This window comes from Cupressus sempervirens, chromosome 3, assembly GCF_028749045.1.
Source record: "Cupressus sempervirens isolate cs-2001-9-10 chromosome 3, ASM2874904v1, whole genome shotgun sequence".
Taxonomy (NCBI): domain Eukaryota; kingdom Viridiplantae; phylum Streptophyta; class Pinopsida; order Cupressales; family Cupressaceae; genus Cupressus; species Cupressus sempervirens.
Window position 1 is genome coordinate 770,245,005 of NC_143120.1, and position 11,454 is coordinate 770,256,458.

The window sequence follows — 11,454 nt, forward strand, 5'->3', positions numbered from 1 at the left end:
TCTTTTTATGCACATTAAAAGAATAATTAAATTACTTTATTTAATTTTCACTTGACTTCTATTTTTTATTAACTTATTACTTTAATATCATGCACACACTTTATTAAATTAAAATAACATTATTATTCTTATTTTATCTTTTAATTAATTTTCTTTTATTTTCAACTCAGCACGCATCATGCGATCTATAATCTTTTTAATAATTTAATATCTTTTTTTTTTTCACTTTTAATTTATTTTTAGAAACTTAATTGATAAAATATTTATTAACTTAATTAACAATAATATTTAGCGTTTATTTAAAAATGAACTTTAAATATATTATTATTAAATTAAATAAATATTATCACATTCTAAATTTATCCTTACAACCTTTATTTCAAAATTTAATTATTTTTACTTAACTAATTTTTCAATTAATTAAATATAATTAAATATTAAATATCATAATAATTTTCCATTAAATTAAATCATTAATTAATCTTTTAATTAGACTTAATCAATAGAAAATCCACCAAAGACTCATAAAACAACATACGAAAACCCATCATAGAAAAACACATATAGAATCAAACTAAAGGGTTATAATCACGAATTAACCTCATCTGACGCATTCAGAGGGTACTCAACTTAGATACTTGTCCTAATTTTCAATTAGGACAAATGGCTTAAAGGTTTAGGATTTGGACTTGAGAATTTATCTCCCCTCTCTTACCATTGAGATAATGTGATAGGGTACGCTCATCCTGGCAATTCAGGGAAGTCGATACCCAGTACTTGCAACCTGCATAAAATCCAAGCATGTACAAACACAATATTCTAAGATAAACAGGCAATGGTAGGAAGTGGTGCATCATGTTGATCCCGACTAGCAAGTGACTACGACTCCCTTCCTTAACAACATCAGAAATGCCATACATAAAGAAAACAAACACGCACACCATACACAAACAAGTATGGGGTAAGTATCCATAAGAAAACACACACATGATAATAACACATCTAACTAATCATCATCAGTAGTTGAAAACGTTGAATAATCATCATACATACATGAAATATAGAGTACCAAGTAATCTCATCATATAATAAACTGAATGTAAAACAATATCTGATAATCTCAAAACAATACTACTAATCATCAAACATAAAATTGGCCTAAAAGAGTTTGACAATGATAACATAAATGCGAACTAGGGGCAGACACTACAGGGGGGAGTGAATGTTAGTGTATTATGTAGTGCATGTCATCGAGTCAATTGTTTATCATCATAAGCCAATACTATTTTTGTTGGAAAGTGTCTTGGACTGTGCTTTTAGAATGAATGCCATTGAACTATATAGAGAAATGTTGTTTGCTAATGTTAAAATAATGTCAAAGTTAGTGATATACTTGCAAAAGAAGAAACACTTTGATATCATCTCAAAATATGATTTTTGATTATCTAGAGATATGCAAATGTCCGAAAATGACACCTTTAAATACACAACCCTAAACATAAATTATTTAATTTTGACACTCATACAAGCAAGTATCAATCAAAAGTTAAAAGTTATCAATTACACATAAACATCTACGTCTTTAAAACAATATGAATAGAACAATGTGGTGTGCCAAAATGACATCTAAATCTTGAATCAATAAACACATCAAAATTATCAATTATATGCAAAATCTATAGATTCAAAACATTAAATCCAAAATAATACAATGCAAATAGAAACATTATACTCACACTTTTCTTAATAATAGTATTTTTTACTTTAAAATAATAAAAATATTCTTTTTGAAACATTTTTTAAAATGTGCATTTAAATTTATTTATTTTTCAAAGAAAAAAAATTATAGTTTCCTTATTATTACATTTTGATAATTTTATTGTATTTATTTTTCTTGACTTCTACCACTTCTCTACTTCTCACTCCTCTATTCCACCTCATGACCATCCACAAAAGTGGGTCCACAGCAAACAAATATTTGAATTGATAAGTAGGAGATAATTTCCACAGCAAGTCAAATTGTGATATTGCTATCACGATTTAACTATGTGATTTTAAGTCAAACTCATTGACCCATGTTTATGAGTAGTGATTCCACATGATCTATCTCTCATTCATGATAACAAATGGAACACTTAGCACTAAATGAAATAAATATTTGAATCTTAATTTCACACCATCTGACCACTACGCTCCCAAAAATCCACCCTTACTAATAATACTGATTAATTAATAAAATATTTCACAAACTTATTTATTTATTCAAACATATATACGAATAAAACTTTTTTATTATTTTTTAAAAAGTTTTCATGAATAATTCGAGTGAATCTGAATATTCTGAAAAATACATAGGCCGTATTAGTAACCACATCTTTGTACGAAACAAACGTGGAAGAGATGTTTAACAAGTAATAAAAAGCAAATGGGTAAACTAACTTGATTACCGTCAGACCTCAGACGTGAATATGCCTTATTGCGCGGAGAGTCTGACGTCAAAATTCGCGGTGCGAAAAAACACGGAAGAAATGAAAAGGGATCCAGCTCACTGATTAGGGTTATATTGTTATATAAAAATATATTTAAGGGATAATGCTCAAGTCTACAGATCGGGCTTTTGCTTCTGTTCGAGCTCTGTGTTTCTAACGAGCGTCTTCCACGTCTTAGATTCGGCGCTGCAGATTCTGAGCAGCCGTGTCACTCGCCTGCGATTCGCTCTTCTCAATCAGCTTTCGAAGAGGTAAGTCTTGAGCTTTGTTTCATCGAATTTAGTAGACTGTACACTCAAATGCACAGGCATTTGATACAACGTCAATCTTAGTCTGATAGGGCAAGTTTCATGCTACGATTTACTCGTTCATGTATTTTAGATTCAAATTTGACAGATTTGTGGTTTAAATAGGGTCCGAACCAGATTGTTAAGATTTCAATCAATATTTATAGGGTTTGGATCTATAGCTTTCGAGTCTGGCTTGATAACTTTAGGGTTTCCGTGGAAGAACCGTTGATTTGACAGCTGTCAATGTGAATCGAGAGAAAAGCATAAATTCATATTTAATTTGTTAATTAGGGTTTGAATTTAGAAGTAGCAGAAGAAAACCGTGGATCAGTTTCATGTGGATATATTTTACGAGTTAATTATGGAATCGGGATATTAAATCGGGAAGAAATAGAAGAAGAGTATACTAAATCTACGTGGTGAGGATAATGATTGACTTTTAAAAGGGTGAAAATATGAAATTTAGTTTGATCCTGATCGCAATCTACAGAATTTGGAGAATGAATTCAGACCGCTTGCTTTCTAATTGTTAGCACTCCCGTCTATGCAATGCAGTCTTCTGTTTAACATTATTTATGTTTTGCCTGGTAAAGTGAGGAGGATCTGTAGGCATAAGTCCTTAATTCAATAATTTTTTAGAATTTTGGTCTGAATATGAAACAAGTTTTTCAGTTGTCTAAAGAAATGAACAAAAAGTATATGCGACAGTCAAATTTGTGTTGATGCACTTATAGTGTCATGACCGTGGTGGATTTTTTGTTTTCTCTTTTGCACGAGATTTTTCATTGTGCATTTATTGAATTTCTGTCATATTCTTAATGTGATTGATGTTGTTATGGTGCTTTTATATGTTTGCTTTCCTCAATGAGCTAACTTAATATGGTATTCGCATTGATTTTGACAACTTTCTGGGTTTGAAATGATATTGAATCCGTAACTAAAATTGCAGAATGGAAATATCTAGTTGAGGTTTTGTTTGTTTCTGGAATATATAATTTGACGATGGGTTTGATCTACTAGTAATATTGTTGAATACTTTCTATATAGTTATAAGCATCTGAAAATTTGGACTGTAGCAGTATCTGTGATGTATTTTTTGATTGCCACTTTCTTTCTGATTCTAAACATTACCTATTCTCATTTACCAAAATGCTGATATGTCTTAAATGAGTCTTTTCGCATGGAAAGTTTTATATTTCATATGAAACTAATATGTAGCTATACGGTAGTAGTTGAGCAGATGAAAGAATAGCTGATGTTATATAATTATTACTAAAATCTTGCTTAAAAATCTATAGGTTCTAAAATCACGCTGAATATTGTATTTTGAATGAGTTCGCATAGTTATTCAAGCTTCTTTCAAATTCCGTTCTATAAGAAAGAAATTATTTTGAGTTCATTTATTGCTTTGTATTCATTTCTTTTTTGGCATTTCTGTTTCTGTTCTGTTTCATTGAGTTTGAAAAATTGATACAGTTGTATTTTTTATCAGGTAAAATATGGCCCTTGAGGTTACACAAATTCTTCTCAATGCACAATCAGTTGATGGTTCCGTCCGAAAGCTAGCAGAGGAGAATCTGAAGCAGTTCCAAGAGCAGAATCTACCAGCCTTTCTCATATCATTGTCCACTGAGCTAGCAAATAATGATAAGCCTGTGGACAGTCGTAAACTTGCAGGTTTGATTTTGAAGAATACTCTAGATGCGAAGGAGCCACGCAGAAAGGCTCTGTTAGTACAGGGATGGATTGTTTTAGATGGGACTATTAAAAGCCAGATCAAGGGGTGCTTATTGCAAACCCTTTCTTCACCTGTTTCAGATGCACGATCTACATCTGCACAGGTTATTGCAAAAATTGCTGGTATTGAGTTACCACAAGGTCAGTGGCCAGAGCTCATCAAAGTTTTATTGCTTAACATGGGTAGCCCACAAATAGAATCACCTGCTCATCTCAAGCAGGCTACTTTGGAAACTCTGGGTTATGTATGTGAGGAGGTCGCTGCAGATGTTCTTGCGCAAGACCAGGTGAATTCTATCCTTACAGCTGTTGTGCAGGGAATGAATTCATCCGAGGGTAATAGTGATGTTAGGTATGCTGCTACTCGAGCATTGTCCAATGCTTTGAACTTTGCTCAGACAAATTTTGATAATGAAGTAGAGAGAAATTATATAATGGAGGTAGTCTGTGAAGCAACTTTGTCTCCTGAACGGAGAATTCGGCAAGCTGCCTTTGAATGTTTAGTGCAGATATCCTCAACATATTATGATAAGCTAGCTTCGTATATGCAGCATATATTTTCCATCACAGCAAAAGCTGTCAAAACAGATGAAGAACCTGTTGCTCTCCAAGCAATTGAGTTCTGGAGTTCTATCTGTGATGAGGAAATCGATATACAGGAAGAATATGGAGGGGATTTAAGTGGAGATTCTGATTTTCCTTGCTTTTATTTCATCAAGCAGGCACTTCCAGCTCTTGTGCCAATGCTATTAGAGACACTCTTGAAACAGGAAGATGACCAGGATCAGGATGAAGGGGCTTGGAACCTGTCAATGGCTGGAGGAACTTGCCTGGGACTGGTTGCAAAAACTGTTGGAGATGATATTGTTCCCCTGGTTATGCCATTTGTAGAAGAGAACATTTCAAAGCCAGATTGGAGACGACGAGAGGCAGCCACCTATGCCTTCGGGTCAATTCTGGAAGGTCCGTCACCTGAAAAATTGACTCCTCTTGTGAATGTTGCTCTTAACTTTATATTGTCTGCCATGAAAGATGAAAATAGTCATGTAAAGGATACAACTGCATGGACCCTTGGTAGAATATTTGAATTTCTACATGGTCCAATGATGGAGGCCCCCATAATTACACAGTCAAATTTCCAACATATTCTTGCGGTGCTAATTGATAGTCTTAAGGATGTGCCAAATGTTGCTGAGAAAGTTTGTGGTGCCTTGTATTTTCTGGCCCAAGGGTATGAAGATGGAGAGGCAATCTCATCTCCACTTTCTCCGTTCGTGCAGAACATTATTCAGGCTCTTCTTGATACAGCAGATAGGGATGATGGAAGTGAATCGAGGCTACGAGCCTCGGCATATGAGACCTTGAATGAGGTTGTAAGATGTTCAACAGAGGAAACCTCGGCTATCATCATGCAACTTATTCCAGTGATCATGCGCAAGCTCAATGAAACACTGGAAACACAAAAGCTATCATCAGATGGGAAAGAAAAGCAGAGTGAATTGCAGGGACTTCTGTGTGGCTGCCTACAAGTTATCATTCAGAAATTGAGCGCTTCTGAGGCCAAGTATGGCATTCTGCAATATGCTGATCAAATGATGAACCTTTTCTTAAGGGTATTTGCATGTCGGAGTGCCACTGTTCACGAGGAAGCAATGCTAGCAATAGGAGCTCTTGCGTATGCTACGGGTGTGGAATTTGGGAAGTACATGCAAGAATTCTACCGATACTTGGAGATGGGTCTTCAAAACTTTGAAGAGTATCAAGTTTGTGCCATCACTGTGGGTGTGGTAGGTGATATATGCAGGGCTTTGGATGACAAGGTATTGCCTTTCTGTGATGGTATAATGACACAGCTTTTGAAAGATCTGTCAAGCAATCAGCTACACCGATCTGTAAAACCTCCGATATTTTCCTGTTTTGGAGATATTGCATTGGCTATCGGGGGACATTTTGAGAAGTATTTGATGTATGCAATGCCTATGTTGCAAGGGGCAGCAGAACTATCAGCACAGTCTGTAGGTGCTGATGATGAAATGATCGAATACACTAATCAGTTGCGTAATGGAATTCTAGAGGCATATTCGGGAATTTTTCAAGGTTTTAAAAACTCACCCAAGGCTGAGTTGCTGATACCTTATGCGGGTCACATTTTACAGTTTCTTGAGAATATTTATCAAGAAAAGGACATGTAAGTATCATCTTTTTCATTCGGAGAAGGCAATAATTCTTGGTAGTTATTGATCAGAGATCCTTTAGACATTTATGAATGGTTCAAACAATTCAAACTCTGAAAATGTTTTCAGAATTTAATAGGGTTTATTCTTGTGATATGTGTTTCCAGGGATGAACAGGTGACAAAGGCTGCAGTTGGAGTCCTTGGTGACTTGGCAGACACGTTGGGTCCAAACGCAGCGCCTTTGCTAAGACAGTCTGTCTTTTACAAAGACTTTGTTGATGAATGCTTGTCATCCAGTGATCAACTGATAAAGGAGACTGCTGAATGGGTCCAAATGACTGTTCATCGAGTTGTTTCAAGCTGATTTATCTGAAATTTCTTGAAATGCATATGGTCAGTTGGTTGCGTCGCGCTAAAGGTGTCTGGGGTTGTATACTTGTCATTGTGTCAAATGATGTTTCCACGTGAAGATAGCCAACATTCTATATGGGGTCTTGGGGGGATCATGTTGAGAGCCATATTTTTGGCTGATGGGTTTCTGGAATATTTATTCCAACCTCTGCTAACATTTCATCTATTCTATCACTTGCTGCTAACAGCAAACTTTGCAGTCTAGCTAAAGCTCTGATTGTCACCTGTCCTCAGAGAGCCCACGCTGCATTCACAATAATGAAAGCGGCTCTTCATGCTGTTGTTCTGCCAACAGGTAGCATATTCACGTTGCGTGATTTTGCTATATTTTCAAAAGCACAAAGACATGCTTAAAATGTTGCGGTGGCAATACCAAGATTGCATGAGAAAGGAAAGACTATCATTGCCTCTTCTGCCATGCATGTCAGGTTTCAACTCAGTCATAGTTTGCAATGTGCTTGAAAGCACACGGTCGAGACTGATTGGTATAAGGATGTTGTTACTATACATCTGTGAGGAATCAGATTTGCTTTCTCAGGCTCAATGCTGTTGTATTTGCCATGGTCATAGAGTATAAGCATCTGCATTTGTTACTTCTTATTATCAGTGCACTCCTGGTGCTCCATTTTCCATTTTCATTTGGCATTGATTTTCTAATTTTTTTCCTTTTCTTATTGGATGTGTGGAATGCTTTTTTTAAAAGTTGCATTCTTGTCAGGGACGCAATGAAAAAGCTCAGGCATGCAGAATGAATTTCTGCAATGCATTGCTAATGTAGGTCGTAGTCATTCTTTCTTTTCTTTAGGAAGCTTGTTTCATATCTGGCCGTTTCAACTGTAGTGTGGCTAGATTGATCTGTCTTCTATCTGCTCTCACATGCATGTCAATGTCGGCCAAAGAGCTAGACATTGCTGTCATATATGGCTCCTACACTTTGAAGGATATTTGAGTCATGCCATATTGTTTTGACTATGGCTTGGAATGATGGTCTTTACCATATTGTGATCTACAGGACTAGTAAGCTTTTGATCAGTTGAATGGAAATGCAAGTGGTACGAGTTTTGGTTGACCACCTTGTGATGGTCATATGGAAGGTCAAGGAGGCATCATCATATTGAAGGACCGTTTTGTATCAAATGAGAAAGCTTTGATTTGTATAGTGGGAGATGTAAAAATGCTTCATGTAATTCATGTTACTTGTCTATGAGGAAGGATGATATTTTGTTGCAGAATTTATGTTTAAACGTTACCTGCAGCTCAACTGCAATATCTGGTTGTTTTGGTTATTGTTTCCAACTATTTCACATTGAGCAAAGTTCAAAGGTTCTCTTATTTTTATGGGATTTTGCAAGAAGTTCCTTGATTATATGATGTAGATTCTTGATTTGGATATTCTCCAACGTTCAATCTTTAGTTGATTTGTTTGAAAGGCAATGTAGATTGACAGTTAAAGAAAGATTTGAGAACTGTCAGTCATGATTTTTTTTTCCCACGAATTTATTACAAATGCTCCTGCCATAGCCCAAGTGTGTGAAGGCTTGTTACAATGTGCGTCTGTTTTTTTTTAATGGGCTTCTACAAGAATTAATTTAGTTTCATTTACGTATATGTTGATTTGAGTGTTCACCTGCAATCAAACTTGATTGACATATTTTAAGGCTTATGTTGCGTTGGCAGGTAAGTGAAGCTTGAATAATTTTAGCTATTCTGATATACTTGGCCTACATTCTATTGTGTTAAAGAGAGATCCTTTAAGTAGATGCCTGCATTCTATTGTGTTCAACAGAGATCCTTCTAAGTAGGTTTCAGACAGTAGAAGAAATTTCGGTTCTGTACCAAAATATTTCAAATTGTGATATTGCTGTGGAAAATGTCTTCTACTCAAATATATATTCAAATTGTCAGATTTGCTTGCAAGGTCCAGAATAGGAGTTGCTAGAAATGGGTGGTGATTTGGTATAGGATATCTGGCAATTGTAAAAATGGGTGGAACACTTATTCTTCTGCAAACCGTTGTTCTCTCTGGTGCTTATGTAGGAAAAATATCTCCTGAAAGCATTTTAATTTAGACTATGGTTTCATAAATCAAAACTCTTGTTTACCTTTTTTTTAATCCTAAGATAATTTGTTTCTATGGGATTTATAAATGTGGATTGTTTTGCGTCCTATTTTGCTTTAACCTTTGAATCTTTCCGTACTCTCATATCAATATGTGTACAGAGGCATGGACTCCTTTTTTGTAAGGTGTTATTTTAGTAGAGCTTTCATGGTGTCAGAAGGCAGGGCTCAGAATCAGTGACGTTAGATCATGTTTTTAAATTGTGATTCGTTGATGGGACAAACTGTTTGGCGTAGATGGGATGAACTGTTCATAATGAATATATATGAATGGAAGAACGAAAGATTTCATTGTTATCCACAAGATTAAACAGCCTTCAAGAACAAGAGAAACATCCTAAATTCATCTTGTTGCTTTTTTCCATGTGGTATGAGCAAAAAACTAATTATTATATGCTCCATTTTTTTTTAATTTTAACATAACATACAAATCATCTGATGGATTTTTTTAATTTATCTAAAATGCCAGGGCAAATTTGGACTAAATTTTTTGGAAGTTCTATGGTAAAGGGAAAATATAGTCATGTAACATTTCATTTTTTTTTGATAGGTAACATTTTGTATTGTATTAATTAAAACGACGAGTTTTACAATAGTGTCATAGTGTAAAGAGGGCGCTATAAAGCCTTCAATTTAACCCATATTAACATCAAAAAGTTAATGCATGCTATTTGCAGAATGCATTAACACTTTCATACTACACCTAACCCATTACATTTTGAAAAAACAAAATCTGGTAGAGCCACCAGACACATAGTAAACAACCTTGCCAATTCAAGTCTTAAACTAGGTTGCAGCTTCCTCCTTGGTGAAGTTCGGGATGGATCAATCATCCTCCACAGAGCGTCGTTGTTTTCTAGAGCTGCTGGTTTCCGCCTCCCCTTTAAGAGACACGTCAACCCACATCCTATTGAGCCCTCGTTTTACATAATGTTAAATGGTAGGAACTTTTGCGAATTCCTCTTGAAACGCTGATTTTGTGAATCGACTCCAAAGTTCTAGGTGATCTTGCGACTTATTGGAACCCACTCAATTGAAGATAAATGTGATTGTTCACGAGGAGGCCTTTGCTGGTTCGTTTTGATTTCGGATGGAATGTAGAATTTGCACACTGTTTCAAAAATAGCACTAAAAGAAAATTATGTTTTTGTACTTTTATGTTTTTTTATAAATGCAACTAAAATGAATTCTTATTCTAACAAGGGGGTTAGCAATGCAAATAACAAAACTTTAAAACAAATAACATGAGATTGAAAGCAAATAACGTGATATTGAAATCCTAATGAACAAAAACTACAGAAAACAACACACTATGAGTTAAGTTTTCGAAGAAATCGGTGGGTAACCAATGAAAACAGGAGCAACGCTTCCTAGATTCCACTGATGCAATTGTCGATGGAAAATTTCAATAATCGAATGATGTTTCACTCTTCATCAAATCACAAGGCCACGGAAAGAGGGCTCATGCGAGACAAAGAGTTATGCAGGCACAATTTGGTGATTTCTTCTCAAGCTAGATACGTTAGCGGAATTCGTAAATCTGTAACAAACACCAAAACTAAAAGATCACACAACCAGAGACAACACAATAAACCTTTGGCTCAATCACAATCTCATGAACAAAATTCATAAAAAAATGACACATTCAAGCAAGAATCACTACACTCCAAATGCAAGCACCAAAAGCATAATTTTATTGCATAATAACGGCAACCCTGATACATATTACAATAGGGTATTTATAAGAAATTGTCTCCTCAATTTTTGTTGAGAGAGATATTCTTCATGCAATAAAATGCTTTTAAACAATAAAAAAAATTAAATATATACAAACTAACAATTAATCTGGTGCTTAGTAGGACTCCATCCATATTTTATTCATTAATTGGATGCATGAGCCTTTGCATGTCAAAAACAAAGAAATTATGAGAGAAGAAAGAGGAGGAAAGCCTTCAGTCGAAGTAGAAGTGTTTGGAAGTGCTAAAGATAGAAGTTGGTCCATTACTAGGCGTGTGTCAAAGTTAAATTGTCGTCAAAATGTGTTTTCGATGCATGGAAAGCGCTATTTTTGGAACAAGCAGTTAACTGTTGGCGCACTTCTGAATTACGGAGCTACATACCTGCAGAGATGCAGACCTTGACAAGGTCTAAAATCTCAAAATTTTACTGAGTGTCAAAATTGAAATTCTGGCATCTGGGTTTTGTCCTTCTTCATCCCAAAACTATGTTCAGA

At 35.1% G+C, this 11,454-nt stretch overlaps 1 protein-coding gene across 1 annotated transcript; it reads left to right on the forward strand.

Annotated features, from left to right (window-relative positions):
• The first annotated feature begins 2,598 nt into the window (after nucleotides 1-2,598).
• On the forward strand, nucleotides 2,599-8,441 carry LOC149569069 (ARM repeat superfamily protein). The gene is made up of 3 exons (XM_089821856.1): nucleotides 2,599-2,740; nucleotides 4,272-6,704; nucleotides 6,858-8,441. The coding sequence occupies exons 2-3, from the start codon at nucleotides 4,279-4,281 to the stop codon at nucleotides 7,054-7,056; spliced, it is 2,625 nt and encodes an 874-aa protein (XP_089677982.1). The 5' UTR covers nucleotides 2,599-2,740; nucleotides 4,272-4,278; the 3' UTR covers nucleotides 7,057-8,441.
• The last annotated feature ends 3,013 nt before the right edge of the window (nucleotides 8,442-11,454 follow it).